This window comes from Poecile atricapillus, chromosome 3 (assembly GCF_030490865.1).
Source record: "Poecile atricapillus isolate bPoeAtr1 chromosome 3, bPoeAtr1.hap1, whole genome shotgun sequence".
In the NCBI taxonomy this organism is placed as follows: Eukaryota; Metazoa; Chordata; class Aves; order Passeriformes; family Paridae; genus Poecile; species Poecile atricapillus.
This window is the reverse complement of record NC_081251.1, coordinates 94783807-94806070: the sequence shown is the minus strand read 5'-3', so window position 1 is coordinate 94806070 and position 22264 is coordinate 94783807. Positions and strand designations below refer to the sequence as shown.

General features: G+C 48.2%; 1 protein-coding gene across 1 annotated transcript in view; it reads right to left on the bottom strand.

Annotated features, from left to right (window-relative positions):
* Positions 1-20045, bottom strand: part of VASH2 (vasohibin 2) — a 36433-nt gene extending 16388 nt beyond the window's left edge. The window contains exons 1-4 of the mRNA XM_058835123.1: positions 19537-20045; positions 14263-14351; positions 11806-11862; positions 3127-3201 (exon numbers count right to left, since the gene is read on the bottom strand). Of these exons, the coding sequence (XP_058691106.1) occupies positions 3127-3201; positions 11806-11862; positions 14263-14351; positions 19537-19842 (527 nt within the window). The 5' untranslated portion in view covers positions 19843-20045. The remainder of the gene's footprint in view (positions 1-3126; positions 3202-11805; positions 11863-14262; positions 14352-19536) is intronic.
* Positions 20046-22264: the final 2219 nt, after the last annotated feature.

Genomic DNA, 22264 nt, shown 5'->3' with positions numbered 1-22264 from the left:
TACAGCAGTACCTTATTTCCGAATACATGGAATGGAACCAGAGGTTAACACACATACAGGGCTGCTCAGCTCAGGCCTGTGTGAAGGCATAGGCTGGAAACTCAGGACAGGGTAAGCACATCTTCTCCAGAAAGCACCTGAGCTTGAAACGCTGCTGGCCTCACCGTGTCCGCATCCAGAGGGCAGTGCTAAAGATCAAAATCTCATGGCTGACAAAGTAAAGCAAACTTCCCCACATGCCATGCCAAAGATGCCTCCCAAAACCCCTCATGCTGCACATGCATCACAGCACTATGAGGTTCCATATTGGCACAGGCTCTGTACCAGCCACTTCCCAGACACACAAATTCAGCTGGCCCATCCACTCACTCACCACTGCTACATTCTTTGTGTACCCACACATCAAGCAAAATACCTGTAGTGCATGAATCTTGTAAACTTAAATGCCGCTGTTACTGGACCACCAGCCAGCACACAGTCCCTGCTCTGTCTGACATTTCTGAAGACAGAGACTTCCAAGATGGGAAGCAGAAGTCCCAGAAAGACAAGCCTGTCCTATACTCTCCCCTGGTTAAATGCTCTCAATTAAAAAAAAAAAATAAATAAAAGGTTTGCCCTAAGTTTGGGGGTTTTTTAGTTAGCACCTAGAGACAGAAAAATTCATATACATCTTAACTCTGAAGAAATTTCAAATGACAATAAATAGTATAAAATATAGCTTCTGACTATTTTTCTTCCTTCACTTCTCAAATAAAACCCCAAAACCACCAAATTGAGCCCACAAGTCAGGTTTGAGGCAAGCAAAAAAAAACCAGCAAAAATAATTTTAGGTTATCATGGTTATCTGTAGGCCACTAATCACCCTTTGCTACCGAAATATGTGGAATAATCAGTTCACTGCTAGAAATACCGCACTGCAAGCTACATTGACATTGCAGAGCAGCGTCAACTCCACCTGGGGATTATTTCCCCCATTCATTTCATCCTCAAATAGTTTGGGACACAACCCTGACACACAAGGGTAAGCATAACAGATGCACTGACATCACTTCAAGTGAAATCAGTTAATGTAAACTTTTTGGGCTCCAGGAAAGCTTTCAATACCGTTACTCCCAGTATTCTCCTGGACAAAAAATCCAGCATACGGCTAGAGAAATACAAAACACAATGGGTGAGCAACAGGCTCATGGGTCAGACATGAAGGGTTACAGAAAATGGGGTTACATCAGGCTGTCAGCCACTCACTAGTGGGGTTCCACAGGGCTCCATTTTAAGACTAGTTCAACATCTTCACAAATTACTTGGATGCAAGACTCAAGTTTACTGATGACACAAAATTGGGAGGAGCTGCTGACTCTCTCAAGGGCAGATAGGCCCTGCAGACAGACCTTTACAAATTGAAAAATTGGGTGATCACCAACCTATGAAGTTTAACAAGGGAAGTGCCAGATTCTGCACTGGGGAAAGGGTACACCCAGTTGTGTGGACAGACTGGAGAATGAGAGGCTGGAGAGCAGCACCACAGAGAGGATATATGAGCCAGCAGTGCCCTGGCAGCCAGGAGGGCCAACCCTGCCCTGGGGGGCATCAGGCACAGCATCACCAGCTGGGCAAGGGAGGGGATTGTCCCACTCTGCTCTGCACTGAGGTGGCCTTACCTCAAATGCTGGGGGCAGTTCTGGGTGCCACAATGTAAAAGGGATATAAATCTATTAGAGACCATCCAAAAGAGGGCAATGAAGATGGCCCTTGAGGGGAAGCCAGAGTGGCTGAGGTCACCTGGCTTGCTCAGCCTGGAGGAGACTGAGGGGAGACCTCACTGCAGTTAGAACTTCCTCATGAGGGGAAGAGGAGGGGCAGGCACTGATCTCTACTCTGTGGTGTCCAGGGGCAGGACCCAAGGGAATGGCCTGAAGCTGCGTCAGGAAGATTCAGGCGGGGTATTAGGAAAGGGTTCTTCACCCAGAGGCTGTTGGGCACTGGAACAGGCTCCCCAGGGAAGCAGTCAAAGAAGCAGGCAGCCTGACAGAGTTCAAGAAGCATCTGGACAACACAGGGTCTGAACTTCAATGGTTCTTATGGGTTTCTTCCAACTCAGGATATTTTATGACTCTATGATTTCTTCTTCTAGAAGGGCTTTGAAGGGGGTTTGAGCCTCCTGTTGACATCAAGCCCCCAGGACTCTGGTCCCTCCAGCTGCATGCAGAGCCTCAGCATTTCCAGGGGAAACCCTGTCAGCCAGAACCACCTCTCAGATTCCAATCCAAGGCCCATCCCTGGCACACGCTGCTCGGCCCATCCCCTTCCCACCCCCCAGCAGCCACCAATTCTCACAGGCACTACCTGCCAGGCTCTGCCAGCTCCTTCTCCCACGGGAGGGGGCAGCAGCAGCCAGCAAAACGCTGCAGAGACATACCAGGAGATGGTTTGCTTCGGGCTTATTTTTAGCTGGGATTTGTTTTAAATGAAACTTGATCATTTCTGACAAGATGTGTCTGGCAACCTGTTCCTACAGCCCTGCCTTGCCCTCCTCCAGTGTTTTAGGATGGTGCAGGTTGATTCATCAGTGACAGCACCAGAAGGCGGAGAAGCAAGTCAGTGTCTAAATGACTGAAGACTGAGTAGGAAGCAAGTATTATGTTAAGGGGAAGCTCAAATGTTTAACTGCAATACACGTTTCTGCACAAAGCACAGCTGTGGGTTCAGAGACAAAAGCTAACATGACTTGGCCATGTAAACATCAGACAAACACAGAACAGAACCCATGCTCCTTGGGTGTTACCAAGCTACAACAACAACCAACAGAGATATGCTAACAAAGAAAACAAGGATTGTATAGACAGGTACTCATCTGGGCACTTTAGGTCAGATCCTGACATTATGCAGATTACCAGGGCAGAGGGCAAAGCCTGCATGGCCAAACCACAACACTTGTGACCTGGCACACAGCATCTCAACTCCTACCTACAAGCCCAGGCAATTCAGCAACTTGGTGATGAATACCAGGGCAGCTCCCCAAGCTGCTGGCACTCACCTCTGGCCATGGCCCTCTCAAACACCATCCCTGAGGGGCAATGTATCAAACAGAGCTGCAGTGGAAAAAGTCACAGGCATGTGAAAGGATACATCCCCAGGATAACTGCTTCAAGGCATTTGATAGGTAAGGATTCCCTGGTCATTTCTTTTGCTGTCTCCATTAACCTAGAACAGAAACAAAACAGTTTTCAGTCCTTCCAGCTAGAGCATTTGACAGGAATGAAAAGTCCTCTCATAAACCAAGAGCCAGGCACGTCCAGTTCTTATCACAGCAAGAGCTGGTGAACTCAACTCTCCCCTTCAGTGACTTGTCAAGAGTCCTGTTAACTTCTGGAGGATGACTGGGGGGAAAAAAAAGAAAGAGAAAAAAAAAATTGTACTTGGCATCCAAGTGCCTTCCAGCTTCTGAAGGTGGATGGGAGGAATGCAATCCTCTCTGCTTCTTGCAGCAACTCCCTGAGCATCACTTCAGACTGTAACAAACACAAAGCCCTGCTGAGCTGCACGGGCTGGCAATCATGGAAATCCCAGAGCAGTACTGAGTTTAGCTTATTTTCAAAATAACCCTGGCTCTCCTCTGGAGGAAAAACAAACAAACCAACCAACCAACCAGGAGAGAGAGGATGGTTACATGACCCCCTAAAAGTTACAAATGCCTCCATAATCCCATATTTATATAATAAATCATATATTTATATAACATATATCATAACAATATCCAATTCTGGCTGCAGACCAGAACTTATTACCTTTTCATCAAAGCCTGTTCTGCAGAAAGCTCTACCAACACAGACATTTCACACTCCTGCAAACTGAGTTATTGTCTTGCTGCTGCTCCGTATCTCCTGTGGACAGGGAAAGTGGCAAAATCCACACAATTTCCTGCAGGAGTGCAGAAAACTATGCATGCCCAGGATTTCGCAAGTTCCCAAACTTTAGTTACAATCTAGACACTACCTCTGGAGTACAATTATTTGACAGCACTGTGACAAGCAACAAGCAACCTCAGGTCAGCTGAGAAAGCTGTTGTGTCAGACTGACACTGCACTATTAACCTAGTAGGTAACCTATCCCCTTCCACAAACAGATGCTGAAATCCTGGACATTTTGAAAAAAAAAAATACTGGAAGCAGCCTAAAAAAGGCCGGAAGAGTCACATCCAATGCCACACCAAAAAACTGCCCCCACTCCCCCACCCCCTCCCCAAAAAAAAGTGCAGCTGAAAACTAAGCAAAAGGATAATTTTTATTTTGCAGTCTTCTCTATCCATATCCTTTCTCTGGGAAGAGCTTTGTAAACAGATCCCTACTCTAAGGAAATACAACATTAAATGACAAAAATATTCATTTTGGAGAAGATTATGGAAGTATGCATCTGAAACCCTCAGAGTCTGTTTCCCCCACTTTCTGATTCACCCACGTCATGCATTTTAAACCTTGTGTTGAATGCAAGTGACAACAGAGCTTCCAGTGCTATTACAGTCTGTCACAGCCATTTCATATCCCATTTGTCCAAGTTAGAAATTATCTTTTCATTTGTAAACAACCACCCCTTACACTCTGCCTGCAGTACAGAAGACTAATTAGAGTTTGCCCGCCTCCTCCACACTCACAATCAGCCACAGAACCCCAGAGAACTGCTGGAAGCACAGAGCAGCCCCGCGGAGGGCACACAATGGAGTCCTTCATTCCCCACAGAGGCTCCCCATGCTGGTCACCACAGTGGCCACTGCAAAGCCCCATGTCTGTCTCAGTGTTATGTGCAGATGAGGCATGGAAGCATGCAGTTATGTGCAGATGAGGCATGGAAGGTATCCATAAACAAGATAATCCATTGAATTTCCTATCTTCTAACTACATGAGAATTACAAAAAAAAATAAAAATCAACAACAAAGAAGAAAAAGCTGATTATGAATGTGCATCATGAGGAAAAATGAAAAATGTCATTTATCTGCAAGCCATTTGGTGCAACCTGTGCCTGGTTAACACAGTCTGAGGGGCAGGGGCAGGGCCAGCACCTCCTCCTCAGGCACCCAGAGCAACCTGCACCTGGATGCAGGAGCTGCAGCGGGACCTGGCAGCTCAGAGATACCAACGGAGCAGGACAGTGACAAGAGTCTGTGCGAGGGGAGCATCGCTCAGGGGGCGCCGCCAGTTGTCAGCAAACCAACATCCACCCGCACTTCTGGGGCAGGCTGTGCCCTCACACACACATCCACCCTGGAATCCTGGGGAATACTCTGCAAACAGTTTGCTTTCTCTTTGCATTTACAGCACAGACCACAGGGTTTATGTGCATGACCCAGTTCAAGAGCCACTGAGAGTTATTCTTCCACTTTTAAGAAGCTTGAGACGAAGCATGGCCTTAAACCCTGTGTTTGTATTGGAAGCAGAGCCCTTGGAGAATCCCCAAGTCACTGCTCTGCCCAAGGTAGCACAAGCCAAATCTAAATGACTCCTCACAGATTATTTTTCAGTCTATTTTCAACTGGCTTCTCAAAAGCCTGAGAACCCACCAGCTAATCTATCCTATACTTAACCTTGCATCTAAGAAGGTCCCCTAATGTTTAAACTAAATCCTTCCCTTTTTGCGAATTAACTCTGGAGCTCCTTCTGCTCTCCACAGTGGGCATAGAGATCACTCATCATCTCTCTTCTTGCTACAGACATTTGTATATGCAAAAGACTAATTTGCCCTCTCCTCTGTAAAAATGAGAAATCAGACACCAATTTTTATTTAATTCTTCCCTCACTCCGCCTGAAAGCTTCCTCCTTAGGTTATAATTTTAGGACAATGCTTGTTTCTTTCAATTTTGGAATCCCTTCAACCAACTTACTTCTCACAGTCCTTTGGCTAAGCCCACAACAGTACAAATAGATCAATTTCCTTCTGAATCCATCTTTTAATGCATATTTGCAACCAAGCCAGCTAGCTGTTGGCTTTTCCCTGTTGGCCCACACTGAAATGGGTTCTGGTGGCTTTTGGGTTTGTTGGTTTTTTTTTTTCTGATGTTTTTGGTGGAGTTTTTTTGTGGGTTGGTTGGGATGGTTTTTTTGTTAGGAGTGGGGATTTTTTGGCTGGGCTTCCTTGGTAAATTATGTTTGGTTTCTTTTATTTTTTTTAAGCTCAGCTTCTTTGCAAAACTAGCCTTTTGCTCTCCACAGCTGGCTTTCCCCAAACCCTTCTATGCATTTGCCCTCACTAAATTATCTCCTGTTTGTTCCAGCCCAAGAGATCACTCTGAATATCCCAGTTTAACTTTACAATGCCTTGTCCAGCCTGGACTGCAAATCATCCATCAGCAAACAATTTGTCTCACCCATACCATTAAGGAAAAACAGAGCTGGGACAGACACTGCACACCTCAATTGACAATCTCTGCTAGGCAAGATTGGTAAAGTGCCACTTTCTATGTGCTGCTTTTTACCAAGTTCAGTCTTTACATTAAATAGGTTTTTTTTCAGACTCAAGGCCCCTGCCTTATCTGCAAAGATAAGATGTGGCCTTATGAAAAGCCACACTAAACAAAGGATTATTACCTCCACATCTTCTCCCTTGTTGACCCAAGCTCTTACGTGCTCATAGAAGGAAATTCTCAGAAATGAACCATGCCCAACAATAATAATGTTGCCTTTCCCTTCCCTTGAACTGCAGATAAACTCAAAGTTCCTAGACTTATCTTTTCCCTTATTCTTTTTAAAGGCTGCTGTCTTTGCCTTCCCCAGCACCCACCCTCCCCATGTTCTCTAACACAAATATTAATGGTTGAAGGCTGCTTGTCAGTTCTCTAAGGAATCTATGGCAAATGACAGAGCATTCAGCTCATTTGAAAACAGCTCATTACAGGTGCTCTTTGATTTGTCCTTTCCCTCTTCTGCTTCACTCTTATATTCTTATCACACTGTCTCAGACATTAAAAGTGACCAAAAGTCTGCAGTTACACTTGTGAAAGGAGATTTAAGGAAGGTGGAAAAGAATTAAAAGACAGCATCAAGCATTTCTGTTCCCTAGCTTAGCAGGGTTTGCTTCTGGGATTTTCGTTAAATCTTGACAGTTACCTGAAAAGAGTCCACATATATAGCTATTCTTTACGGTCTTATATCAGACAGCTGGGAGTTAGCTCACAGTCACCCTCTCCCCACACTCCAGTGAGCACTGGGGGCAGCCCATCTCTTCCAGGAACTCAGGAGAGACTGCTACAGTCAAAGACAAGCAACCTGCAGCTCCCCTCTTTGTGGCATTTACACCACTATCTGACGTCTGCCAGGCAGATCTCTATTCCACGCCATAGTGAACACTTCTGCCTCTAACAAATGCAGCCAACAGGAACAGGCTGCTTGTTCCTCCCTCGAGACCTAGTCCTTGGCAGATAGTGATATTTCCTTGTTAATTGATTCAAATTTCTTTTAGTGTTTTCAGGAGCCCACCAGGACGACCTCTCTTGCTTCCTGCACTAAGAGAGGCCCTGAAAGGAACTGACTTTGCCTCTTTAGGATGCTTTCTGTTTAAAATGGCAGTGTCTAAAGACAGCTCATAGGAACCACTAATCCCTTTTGGTTAGAAAAATCTTAAAAACCTTTCAGCATGCCCAAAACTGGAGGATCTCACCAGCTGGCACCAATCACACTGGAGTCCCTTGATGGATGGCCATGCTTAGGAGAGGCTCCCTGTTACCTTCACCAGAAAGACTCCTACAAGACTGAATAAATTTTTTGTTAGTGAGATCCTGCACATTTTTCCACAAAATTCTCCTTGCACAGTCCCATGTATTTTGCGTGAGGTCAATAAAATCTCACTCTCCCAAGTTTTTCTAAGGATCATAACAGTTTCACTCATGATAATAAAGCCGAGAGAAGAGAAAGGCAGCAGCAGGAGTGAAAGGAGACAAAACAGCAGAGCAGATACAGATCTTGTGAATCTTCTCAGAAACAGTGCTTCAACAGCAAAAGCATTTCCACCACATGCTGAACACCACACCGTATCTGTAACATTCCCCCTTTGTGCGAGAGAGAAGCAGATGTTCAAATGCCTTCTGCAGTTTATTGTCTGGAAATGGTACGAGCCCATTTTTCTTTACAGCCCCATCAGTGTTCCTTAATAACATGGTGTGTGGAAACAATATTATTTCCCGTCTCCCCTTCTCTGTTATTCGGTTGTGTCGCTGCCACGTGACAGCTCCTATCGCGCTCCTTTACTGCCATCGATTACCCATTATATCTGCAGCCACCAAATGTCTCTCCCTCCTCACATAGCAGCTTCTGGGCTATAATTTCTCAAAGACCACAGAACCTACCCAAACATCAGTTTCTGCTTCAGTTGTAGGTCTCCCTGTTCAGCTGGCACTTAACTGGAGGGAACAGTACAACACTGCACCTCCCTAGATCCTCTGGAGGACAAAGAGATTTGTTTCTCATTGTGCCTCATGCCTGCATCCTAGAACAGAAGCTTCCAGAGGGCTTATCTCTCCTTGTAAACCCAGTAGTAACAGCTTGTTGACATGGAATTCACAGTTACAGATATTACTAGACATCCAGACATACGCTTTTTTCCTAAAACTCTTACATGATCTAAGCCTGGAAGTTTTAAAAATAATATCTATGTCAGTCAAAAGTACCATTTTTTATCAGACTGGTTGTACCAACAAAAGTCTGATATAGGTTTAGCTGACGTAATTCTGCATGGGAAAATTAAAAACAGTCCTACTGGTGTCTGAAACATTCACGGTGCACACATACATGGATCAGCAGAGCTGAACTTCACAGGGTTTACCTGTTTACCTTTACCTATTTGGTACAAAAAGGTACATCATGAAGCCTGTGAAGGGCACTGTCCCAGGATACCTGTATTAGCAAAGCACTCCTAGGGTGGATGTAGCTACACCTGTAAATTTGGATTTTGTGCAAATACAGACAGCTCGGGAGAGGTGAGAGCCAGGCACATTTTCTGACACAGTTTGCCAGTACAACAAGAACAGCACACAAAGTTTACAGGTTCACAGCTCTGCCACCCTGGCTCGCACAGCTACGCCAACAGAAATCTAGCATTTCCAAAAGTGCTATCTGTAGTCTAGACAAATCCACGTGGTGTCTGGCACTCTAAAAGTTAAGCTGATAATAAGAGTGACTTTTTCTTAAAGAGATTGTAAATACTGAGTTATAGCAAGACTATATTCCTTAATGAATTCATATAGATAATTTATGCTCTTCTTCCTATGCTCAGACACGCATTTTTATTTTCTCATACATCACACTGATGCTGGCAGTAAATCTCTACAATATCTAGTCCTCCCTCCATAATAGAAAAACTCATTAATATGCCCCAGCTGCTTTAGGACACTTTCACATGAATTTATGAATATTCAAATTCCATCTAGTACTCAGCTTCTTTGTGTCCAGCCACTGCTGTCTTCAAGAGAGGCTGCCAAAGATCTCGTAATACTTTCATTAGCTTTGAGCCCTCACATTATGAAATCAGCAATATGTTTAGTGTCAATAAAGCTCTGGGAACAGCCTCATTTTTCAAGAGCCAGTGGCAATTGGAGGCTTTCAGCATCTTGCCCGATCAACTTGCAAATGCTGTGTTGCAGCAAGTGAGGCCTTTTTTGCTCAGAGTGAGGCACCACTGAAACTGCTCAGAGCAGCTCCTGTCAGCTCAGCACAAGACACCTGTCATTGCCATGCTGGGAGCAGATTTCTTGCAAAGTAGAACACACCTCCCAGGGAAAAAAAACTTGGAGGTGTAGGTGATTTTCCAGCTTTGATGAAAACTGGCCTGCACACCAGATGAAGGAAAGGGAAGCTCCTGTTTGTGAGCACACCTCAACATTACGGGGCAATCAATGCATTATTCACACAGAATCACCAAAGCTGGGGTTGGAAGGGACCTCTGGAGACTCATCTGCCCAACCCTCCTGATAAAGCAGGTTCATTTAGAGCAGGTTGCACAGGTCAGTTTTGAATATCTCCACAGAAGGAGACTCCATAAGCTCTATGGGCAGCCTGTTCCAGTGCTCTGTGACCCTTAAAGTAAAAATTCTTTTCCTCATACTTAGATGGAACTTCCATTTTCTTCCCACTGCTCCTTGTCCTGTCATGGGACACCACTGAAAATAGTCTGGTCCCATCCTCCTGACTTGACCAGGTAAATTTTAAAAGATCTGAAATCTAATCCAGAAACTATAAGCTCCATAAAAACAACTGGCATTTAGGTTTCATAAAAATGACAGGAAGTTCAGACAGCCTTGCAGGCATTCTCCTTCTCAAAATTGGAGAAACCAATACCAGCAGGCAAGTGTTAGAGCCACACAGCAGTACAACGGGATCTGGGCAGCCCATGCTCCTGACAGCTCCACTCCTCCCAGCACTCCCATCTACACAATCCAGGAGCAAAGCAGCAAAGGTCCTAGGACTTTACACTGTTTACACATGGTGCACACAACATGTTCAGGCAACTGTGCCTGGAAAGCTGGCAGACCCTAAGGGATTGGACCATTTCCAGGGTACCATCATTAACTCCATAGAAGTCCTCCCGTACCAAGAAGTTCCAAGCAGCAACAAGGAGAGGAGTCAGACACTCATCCCCAAGCAAACACTAAGGCAGATGGATAAACAGAGGAAATGGCTCCACTTGGAAAATGATTCAAAGCCACAGGCACATCTCCAGCTGCAAGCACTGTACTGTTCCCTTCTAGGAAAGAGCACCATCCTCCTAAGCCAGGCTTTTATCCAGCCCAGGAAGACAACGACCTTTTAAGTGGTAAGTGCTGAGCATAATTCATTTTCATCCTTCACTTCCTTTGAAAAAAGTAATGGGACAAATTTAAAAATGAGCGAGCAGCTTCAAAATTGGTTTAAGCTTCTGTAAACCCATCTATCATTCAAGGCACAAGATTTGTTTTAAACTAGTTCCACCAGATCAGTGAACATTAGATAAAGGAGGCGAGAAAGACTGTTGTCAGCACGATGAAAACCTGAAGCACAAAGCTGAGATGGGAACTGGAATTTTAGAGTGAGGGACCATTAGTTTAATGACAGAGAGCCGGGAAGACCTAGAGACAGACCAGTCTATGGGAGTAATTATATTCTGCTAATCTAAATTTCACCCTAAAATATAAGCATAATGTTAACACCCTTCCTGCCCTAACCTGCTAATTTATTAGGTTCTGTTAAAGAGAGACCCCAGTTCTCTACTGCCAGGCTCCCTGGACACACGTTCATACTTGCACTGCACAACTTATCACCAGCCAGCACAAGTCCACCACATGGACAGAACAGCAAGATGAGCAGCAAGGCAGAGGCACGGACACAACTTAAACAGTCCATCGCCAGCCTCCAGGCTATGCCCAGGATGTCAGAACTCCCGCAGTGTTTTGTGCAGCTAATCCCTTCCTACCACCTGCAAAGGGCATTTCAGCACAACCAGAATATCAAGACTTACTCAGTTTTCAGAACAACAGCCCATCCCTCCCAGCCCAACACCAACAAGCAGAGAGTTTTCCCACCCCTGTGCATGCAGCTCTGGCCTGCAGCCAAGCAGCTCCCACACAGCTGCTGAGCAAGAACAGCCCTTCCACTCCTTGGTCTCGATGGTCCATTTGCCACCTGGCAGCAAGCTGGGACACTCCTCACAAAAGCAGCAACAGAGGCAGCTTTGGCCCTGCCAGAGAAGCTGTGGCACAGAGGAGACAGCCCTCCCATGCCATGGTGCTGCAGTGCTTAAATGCCAGGTGATCTGGGACAAGGGACTAGACCAATTCCAGTGACACTTACCCACTTAGAGGTCTGGTTTTTCTGATCTCGAAGAACTGTGTTCCTGTGTGATTGTATCTGTATTTTGTCTGTTAAGGGAAAGTAACTTGAACAGTCAAGCAACAAAGTAACACTGCTCAAAAGGTGAATTTCAGTTCTGAGCTCCTGTTGAAACACAAAACGGGCAGTAAAAGCCATTGACTCTCAGATATGAAACACCTGGCATGTGAAATAAAGCAAAACCTTTCACTTGTCTTTTTATATGAGCTATTGACAGCATTAGATGCAGAGTCAGATATTAAAGTTGACCATCTAAAATGACACTCAAATTTGGCATTTGAAGGTTACAAATTCTCTTTTCCCACTAGGTCCCACTCACTACTAGGTTGCAAGCTTGAAAAAAAAGCCTCCCATTTGAGCAAGAGAAAGCTTTCATAGTCTACCTTAACCAATCACTATAATCCATGTCTGAAAAAACTAATTTCCTTTAGAAGTTTTTTAACTCCATCAGCCACATGGCTCACCTATGACCTGTCAACCAAGACCACTGCAGGTATACCCATTCACACTTTCAAAATATGAACCATTCTCTAAAAAATACGATGCTCTTGAAACAAAAGCAACCAGCTATGTGCAAGTCAAAGTCATCAGCTAACAGTAATAGTAGAAAAGTTCATCACAAATGATGCCAGCAGCCAGTCAATCAAATCTCAGCACCACCTGCCTAGAAGCACAGGCTGCCACGTGTCAGCATCACCAAAAGCTGCCTCTTCCCTGCTCCTTGAGCATTGTTGTTCAAGCAGCAATGCAATAAATCAGACCAGGAAAACAATCTGTTCAGTAAAAACAATCTGTTCAGTAAAAACAAAAACAAAACAAAAAATCCAATGAAGTTTTGTAAAAAAAAAAATAAATTAAAAGATCACACTGCCCTTACTTTTGCTAGGTTACTTTTCCAGTTGAATCTCTTTCGTAACCTACTACCCAAATTCTATTCCCATCAGAATGTTCATGCCAGTAAAACTAGTGATACCAAGGCAGATACCAGGGCACAAGCAGGTGACCCCATGGAAACAAAGAGCTGCTTGCAACTTTTTGCAAATCTTTGCAAGTCATAAATAGCACAGCTGCCAGATGTATAACCATAGGCTAAATACAAACTCCAGCTCTCACCAAGATGCTCTGAACTGACTTCAATTAGAGTTCAGAGTTCTCCACAAACAAGGCATTACTTCCCTCCTGCCTTCAAAACCTAATTCATGAGGCCCTTTCAGGGTGCTCTGCACAAAGCACTCATCCTCTTTCAGCCCTCAAAGGAAGCCCAGACACTGCTCCCCAGCCCACTTTGAAGCATTTCTGAATACAGATCCAAACCTTGTGCCTCAGGCCTGCTCCTGCTACGTAGCAGAACGCAGGATTTCAAAACCACTACGGAGTGAGGTGGGGGATAATGTAATTTTTGGAGCTCTGTATGACATGGTATCCTCTCTGGCACAATCCCAGCAAGCAACAAGCCTCTTGTCCTGGCCAAGTGGCTGACATAAAGAAGAGAAATGCCGCATTCCCCTGCAGAGCAGGCAGGCCCCAGCCTCCCTCCCCACGGCAGCTGCTGCAGCTCCAGGCCCGGCTGCCGCCTTGATCCCAACCATGACTCCCCACCAAGCTAACCAGACTGCTATTTTTGGATGTTCTTCCAGCTGCCACCCATATCCTTTCTTAATCCTTAACAGGACTTTACACTCATTCCTCATCCCCACAGTTCCCCCCACACACACGTACACAAAAAGGCAGAGTTTGGTGAAAAAAAGGGAAACAGAAGAGCAGCATCTGGGCCAGCATCTGGGCCAGCAACCTTCTCTGAAATTATCTTTCAGCAATGAAAAGTCAGGAGAGTCTAGACAGATGTGTACATCCCTGATGAAACCCGCAAGCAAGGTGGGACATCTGGAAAGGAGATTGATTCCTTTGGTCGGTTCCTGCGCCGCAGGCAGGCCTGGCCACCTTGGGGTCAGGACAGCTGCTTGTGCCCCCCACCCCAGTGACAAGCAATCCCTGCAGGCTGAGCACACAGACAATCCTCAGGGAACCCACAGGGGCTGCAAAGGCAGGGGGAGAAAGGGTTTGCCACAACACTGGCTCTCTCTTAGCTCCTTTATGACGAGATGCCGTATCACTTCTCCAGGCATCACGCTCTGATCATAATATCCTCATAAATCAACTTCAAAATAAGCACTTCTATTCCCACCAACGTCACTTCAGTTAAATTTTTCAGTATAATTTAAAGTTAATTACATCTCCCAGAGGATTGCTATGACAAGCTCAGTGCTGCTGGTAATATCACAAATCCCTGGAGGCGTCCTTTTACCCCCAAATGATCCCAAGCCCTTGCAACAAGCTAAAGCTTCCGTAAAGCTCTGTTAATTCACACCAGGCACAAGTCAGCCTTCTTTCCAGAGACCACACACTCAAGAAGGATACTGCAGCATCTTCATGTAGGTCTGTATTGCCTGGAGCCACTCTGGGATTGACATGGAGAGCTTGTAGTTTGGCACTGGAGGCACTGAGGGCTGGACACAAGAAGAAAGATAAAGAGGTTAGACAGCCACGGCTCCCCACAGAGCAGATAAGTGATTTACTGAGCAGCAGCATTTGCCTAGTGCAACACAACGTAGCAGCACAGATGGCTTAAACCTCACGTGAACTCAAGCATCAGGCAAAGTCATCCTGCTGACTACAGGGGCTGCCCCAGCAGCAGAGCCAGCCCCATCCCTGCACAGAGAGGCCATGGCAGGCTGATCATCAGAGCTGCCAGCATCCCTCAAACACCACCCTGTGCAGGCAGGCAGTCCAGCACAGAAAGCCTATGCCTCCCATTTCCCCCCTCCCCCAGCACAGGGCAGTTTGGATGAGCAGAGTCCCAGTACTGACTCTGCTGCAATCTCTCCCCCAGGAAGCCATTTCATGTCTAATTTTTGGCCTCCTTTACCACAAGAGAAAGATAAAAGGAGACAAGGATCCCGGGCTGCATAATTTCCCATCTGCTGTGTGTCTGCAGCACGCTTGCTGGGAGGGAGAGCACAGTACCTAGAAGACCACCTGGGACCCAAATATTTAATGACATTAAGACAGACATTAAGACACTTAAAGATATAGACTGGCAACATAATGGGATTTTTCCAAAATCTCATAAGACATCTGCTTGTGCCTAAGCATTTTAAGAAGGCAGGCCCTCAATCCATGTTTAATCCCCCCAGCTATTTGGCTTCTGAGCCTGCAGCCATACAGGAAAGGGGCACAGCCTTGTCCCAAGTCCACTTATTTCAGGGGTGAGACTGCAAAATATGGGGTCAAGAGATATTAAAGTGAGCAGCATGGCCAAAAATAAGCTAGCACAATTCTCACAAACACAGTGTAGGAAGCAGTTTATATGAATATTAATGCAGATTCAAATTCAGGAACCAGCAATTTGGGCAGCTGTGACGAGGTGCAAAGAAAAGCGTCTGTGGGCCCACATTGTCTTAACCATAGTTTAAAGCTCATAAAGTGACATATTACTGTCCTTAGTACACTTCAAGTCAGCAGATACTGATAAGAACTGCAAGTTCAGGTGGTATGGGGTCATCTCTGCCACAAAGACTTTCCTCTCCAGTTCCCACCTCCGTTAAGATTGTGTGTTTGCTTTCAAAGAATGAGTACCAGCAATCCCAAGGTGACAAAACCCAGCATTTACTACACACGGTGAGTTACTACGGTCAAAAAGTAAATACACCTTGGAGAAGGCAGAGAAAAACACCAAACCAGACAGTCCTACACTACTGGCACACAGAAACATACTGTAAGTGGTAAGCAGATGGCAAGGCTTCCAGCTCACCCCCACCATCCCAGTGCTACACGGGCACCAGCATGCCTGCACACCTGGGCTTCCTCCGCTCACTAGTGGGAGTTATGAGCAAGACTCATTAGCGCTTCTTAATCATGATCTTCATGCCTAAGCTTTTCATTAGAGGCATTTTTTTGGTTCCACAGGTTCCTTTCTCACCCAGCCCCTTTGGGCTGGATGAATTACTCACCTGCCCCTTCCAGCACAAAGGCAGACTCAACACAGCAGATAAGGCTCAAGTTTCAGAAGCAGCAAGGAACTGAATAAGGGAATTATGGCAGGGCTGTCACACCTTCCCAGGGTGGCCATTTCTGCTCCAATATACTCAGTCCTTTGCTTCAAAGATACAGAAGCTCTAGATGCATGCGCTGTACTTCCACAACACACTGAGGCAATGGGAGCCCCAGCCAGTGAGGGGCCTGGCTGCTGCAGAGGTGGGGATTTCATCCTTTTCCCAGCCCTCCCCCTGCTGTGGGACTCAGGACAGCATCCCATATGGATAGCACTAATCATCTTGGCATTGTGAACAGACACAGCCCTTCCTGAAAAATCCACAGTGGCCACCCTCACCAGAGAGGACAGGTTCAGACCTCCAAGTGAGGTGCTCCTCATCTCCAAGGTAGGCAACCACATTATCCAAGGAGGATGATAGTGTCAGACACCAGAGCATAGCTTAGAAAAGAGAATCAGGGTTTTCCCACTGGCTAGAACATATTCCAGTTACCTCAGCGGGCCTGCTGAGCCAGGAGGCCCAAGCCCCCCCAGATCTCAGGCAAGAAAGGAGGAGCATCCATAAGCCTGAGCCCACTTGTGAGAGTGCAGGGCAGCACTGCTCTCCTCTCTCCAGTGCAGGACAGGCGGTACAGACATCAAGCTGCCAGCCAGGCCAGGCAGTGGGGAGCCACATGCCACTCCCACTCCTTTCAAACATTTTTCCCTTCCTGATTGCTGCCCCAGCTGCAGGAGGACTGATCCTGGGCACCCACCCAGCATGGAGAAGAAGCCAGAGCTGCACGATACAGCAAGTGAAGGAAAGCACAGCTTCGTTGTGATTGAGGATGCAGCCCTCCAGCTCCTGGTATGCATCCACAGCAGCAAGGAGCAGGCAAGGAAGGGTTTGTAGCAGGAGGTCATGGATGGCAAGAGGAAATGCAGACACAGCACTACAGACCATGAATTTGTAAAGCAAGTGAAATTCAGAGACAAGTCAGATGAAAAGCCTTGACCTTGTATCAGTCTTTCCAAGGAATAGCAGTTCCAGACAGTGGAGCTGATGCAGTTCAAGACCACGTGGCAGAGCTGGAGACTCATCCCATGGCTGGAAATGCTATAGTCTCAGTTCGCCACAGACATCCTGTGCAAAACTCATTTTGCTGGATTCCACTGTCTCACTTAATGACCAGAAAATCATTTTCTACTAGCTCCCCCTGCAAGCACACTGTTGTGCTCAGCACAGATGAAGATGACAGACAAGAGTCCTCAAAGCTGCTGAAAGGTTTAATTTATTAGGGTCTCCAAGTATCTCCAAGATCACAGAAGAGGTAAAGGATTGCACAGCCCTTCCAAACTGTGAGCTTGCACTATTCCCAGAACTCAAGCCAACAGCCAGAGGTGGGTTCCCCACAAATTCCAAAACTGCCTTGCAGACAAGCCAGCTTTTTGTAAGGACTCTGCCTCCCAAGAGAGACGCAGCCCTGCACCTCTGCAGTTTGCATTTGTTCCAGTAAGGACAACCTCACTGACACAGTCAGAAGCTACTTACCACCCTGCGTGTATGATTGCTGAGACTAATGCCAAGATGATTAGAGCAATCAAGTGGAGCTTCTTGGAGAGGGGATCAAAACTCTCTCCCATCACTAGGGATTAAGAGCAGATCAGATGCAGAAATGGAGCAGTTGCACACGCCACTCACTCAGCCTGAACCAACTATCAATGCAAGCAGATTACAAATCATCTCATAGGCAGGAGTTTCCGTCATCACTCCCAAACAGCAGTACCTGGTCTTTTACAGGGTGACACATGCCCAGCAGCACAAACCAATTAAGAAAATTTGTACCATGAGTCTCCATTCACATTCCTACTCCGATGCAGAAATTGCCATCACAACCTTGGTAATCCACTACCACTTTGTGGCAAAAAAACCCCTGCTCCATTTGCTTACCTGAGCTGTGTGGGCCCTAATAAGGACCAGATAGTCCTCAAACTACTCTCTGACCCCAGAGGACCCACACTTAGCCAGCAGGAACTACTTACTCACAGAGAGCACCAGGTCCTCCTGCCCCTGAAGAAATTAATCTCAGTAAAAGGGATTCTGCTTCTGCACAGTGCTGGAGGAATACAGCTGCTACAGCACTGGGCACTGATCATCAACATCAAATTATTTGGCCAGACAGATATCAAAACATTTTTTATTCTGCCCAGTTTACACACATGCTACAGAGAGTCAGCCCAGAGCTGTGACACTGAGGAAGAAGCCATGGGCAATGCTCTCTGGGACACTCCCACAGGAATCCAGTGTGCAGGCCAGCAGACTGGAGCCACTGGCATGTCTCTCACCAGATGCTTTGTCAGTCACCATGGGTGTCACCAGTAGAAGTTACATGCTCTGGAAATAAAGGATGAAAGTCAAGTCTAGTGTGTGCTTTGCCATCGCTTCACACCAAATGGGCTTGCAGGCCATCTAAACAGGCATAAGCTGGTCAGGCTGCTGAAACAAGAAGTTCTGCCCAATCCCTGCCCCTTCATTTCCACTTCAAGTGCTTCTGTAAGTACAAGATGAACCACACCAAGGAACCACAAACTCAGCATAACCTGATTCTTCTTTAGCTGGATATGCTCCCCCATCCAAACAAAGGCTGGTTCCAGCACAAGGAGAGCAGCGTGGAGAGAGATCATCCCTTTTGCACCTGCACTGGACTAAACATTGCAGAAGAGAGATGAAAGGCCTTTTCAGCCTGTATCTTATTTGACAAGCACCTTCTCAACAGCCCTACGCAATAAGCTTTCAACTTCCCTGTGCACAGAATTTCCTTTCTACTCCAAGAAAAGAACAGGCATATGGTTCATGTCAGTACCACTGACAGCTTGGACCATGACAACAGCAGCCCAGCCATCTCACCCCAGCACGCAGAGGGGTGTGAATCGACCCAGACTTCAGCGGTCAGCTCACATTAATGCCGCTTGATGCAAGGAGCGAATCGAGCTCAAAGTCTGCCAAAGCAGAGAGTGTTAAAGGCATTGTGATCAGTTATGCAAGCACAGTGTCCAGAAGCCTTGGAACAACAGCAGACATCAACATTTTATTTGCTGGCTGGAGGAAAAGGACTTGGGTGAGGCAGAGCTGTTTGGGGCTTGTACTGAGAAACGTACCAGACAAAAGCATTTGGAATCCTTCCACATACTGGAAATGAAATGTCTGTGTTTTAAATCCCTTGTTATATTTGAGGAACAGCGCTATGTTTAAGGAAATGTCTATTCCAAAAGGAAAAAAAACCCTGCTTTAAATTGCACAAAGTGCTTCACTCAGTCCCTGAAGATTTCTTTTAACTCTTGTTTTGTGCTTTTTTCTCCCCAAGCTAAAAGGAATAGTTGAACATTAAAAGTAGTGCTTGTTCCCCAGCACACCAACTGCAGCCCCTAAGCACCCCGCGGCCCCCGTACCCCGCTCTGGGCGCTTTCGGACAGCAGATGCCCCATCCTTGTCCCCGCTGCCCCGAGAGCATCCTCCGGGCTGCGCAGTCACACCCTCCGGAGCACCCGGCCCCGGAGCCGCCCCGGCCGCTCGAGGCGCACAGAACGCGGCAGCCGCCGACCTCGGGCTCGGTGTCACCCGCTCCTCCCGCTCGAGGGGACACACGGGGGCTTCGCCTTACCCGAGCCAGGCGGGTGGCGCTCCGGATGGCCGCCGCCACGGCACCGCCGTCGGGGTGCACCCGCTCCACGTGCCCCCACATCCGCTCCCAGGTCTGCCCGTCCATGGGGAAGCCGCTCTTGTTCACCAGGAAGAGCGAGCCGCCGTCCCGCTGCTGCTCCTGCTCCTCCTCCTCCGAGCCCCCGCCGCTCCCGCCGCCGCCGCCCGCCGCCCGCGGCTGAGCGCTCCGCGACCGGCCCCCCTCCTTGCCGGCCGCCGCACGCCGGCTGCTCCCGCGGCCGCCGCCGCCGCCCGCCGCGCCCGTCATGGCCCCGCGGCCATGCCCGAGCCCGGGACCGCTGCCGGGATGTGCCCCGCGGCCTCGCCGCCGCCCGGCCGCTCTTTATGTATATCTGTGTGTGCGTGCCTGTGACAGGCGTGCGGAGGAGGACCCTCGCTAGCGGCGCTGACCCGCCCGCTCCGGGTGCCCCGCTCCGACCCCGGTACCGGCCGCCGCCGCGCTGGGGGCGCGCCCCGCGCCGCGCGCCATGCCGCGCGTTACCGCGCGACCGGCCGCCCGCCCGCCCGCGGAGCGCCCCCATTGGCCGCCGCAACAAAGAGGGGCGGGGCCAGCGGGGCGGGGCGGGCCGCCACTGGCGGAGACGCCTCTGGGCGGCGCCCCCTGCCGGACAGCCCCAGACACCACAGGCGGGCGGCGCAGTCCGAGCGCTTTCACCCGCAGCCGAACCGAGCCGAGCCGAGGCCATGCCCTCAAGCCGAACCCACCCCAGCCCGAGCCCAGCCGTGCGTCCCTGTCCCCACTGCGTGATGGACGCCGGAGGATGAAATTCCTCATCGGAGAGAGCCGGGCTGTTCCGTTCTGCTCCGTTCCCCTGTTGAGCACTCAGCGTTACGGTGGTGGCAGTGAGATCCCGGCCTGAAGGCAAAACGCTGCCCAGAGAGGCACCAGGCGCTTGTGAGGGATGGGCAGAGCAGCGCCCCAGGCCCGGGCAGAGAACTGGCGGTGCTGCCCTTTCCAGCGCCCACTGTGCCCTGATGGCTATGGCCACGCTCGGACAGGAATTTTCAGCTCTTCATATCAAGCGCAACAGTGTCAGTGTACTGCATCTCCTAGAGCCATGAGTGACCCCCCCGTGTGATACAAATAGTCTGAGAAACGGCGCTCCCGTCCCCTGGCCATGCTCTCAGACACTGCTGCCACTCTGATCTCCCCTGCTCCCAGACAGGAATACATTTCTGCAGTGCCCTAATCAGCTTCCCGAAAGCTCTCAGGAGCCAGGACTGTATGTTGAGTTGCTAATCGCTCTCCACAGGAGCCGATGTCTCTGTGAGTCCTACTAGTAATCCTCCCTGCAGTCCCCTGGCCACATGGTATGCCAGAATCTCATCGGGGGGTTTAACAGAAGGGACGACAGTGAAAAGCTGTTCCATCAGCTAAAGCAAATCAAGGGCTTCAGCTTACATGGCTTGCCCAGCGTCAGCTTTCAGACCAAGAGACTTTGGTGAAGGAAACCCCCCAGTCTGAGTGTGGGAGCTCTGTGTGTAAATGGCAACACAATGCAGGGGAAAGGGGTAAAGGTCAGAGTGGATTTAGAGCTGCTGTGAAGTCTTCACCCTCTCCACCATGTCAAGCATTTCCCTAATCATCAAGCAGACACTGCAGTTGGAGGGAAAATGTGCATCCGTGCTGGGCAGAGACAATACACACACGTACACACACTCACACACACCCTGCTGGGTTTGGAAGCAGAAGCAGGATCCCAGGAGAAGCACAGTCTCTCCTTCTGGAGCACAGATGATGCTGAACATCAGCAAGATGTGAGAGCACCAAGATGAGTTCCCGATGGGAGATGATGAAACACAGAGACCCAGAGAGGCTGCAGATGGCTGCAGACACAGAGGAGAGGGCTCTCAAGGAGCCAGGGGAGGCTCAGGCAAGACAGTGCAAGGAAAGAAAGGCAAAGAAATCCTGCAAGTTCACTGGAGAAGAGCCAGGGGAAAGCCTGAAAATCCTTCAGACCTGGACCTTAGAACTAATGGGACTGTGTAGATGGTGGCATCCATGTGTGAGCAGCTGAGGGGCAAACTGCATGTGACAGAGCCTGGAGTGCTGGCATTACAAAATGTCATCCTCAAGGATGCTGATACACAAGCTGGCAGTCACATACATCCCAGAGCCTTGTTCCCTGTTGGAACAGACAACCATGTTGAGGCTGTCACAGCCTTGCTCAGTGCTGCTTCACTGCCCAGAGCAGCCAGAAGCCTTCAGATTGTTTTCCTACACCCACCCGCTTCTTAGCCATCCTGGAAGGGTGAAGATTAGAGTGATGCTACGTGCTTTGCAGTGCAAAGCCTCCTGCATCCACCATGTCAGGGTGTGCTCCATGCCAGAGGGAAGGACTCTCCCTGGCCAGACAGGTAAGGGGCATGGCAAGGTTCGATCACCACAGCAACCTGCAGCATTCAGACCGCTTCCAGTGAGAACTGAAATAAATAAAATTCTTACCACCTCCTTTCTGATGCTCAGGTAGAAGAGTGACAAGCTGAACTCCCAGAGATCAGACCAAGGCCAGCTGTGGGCTGGACAGGCAGGGCAGAAGTTAGCTGAGGTCCTGGAGCTAAAGGAAACTTTGAAACAACAGCCTAAGGAAATAAAAGTAGAGTCCCTAAGCCCCTACAACTAAGGGAAAGTCTCAATAACGCTGTTGCAAGCTACAAATTAAGCGAAA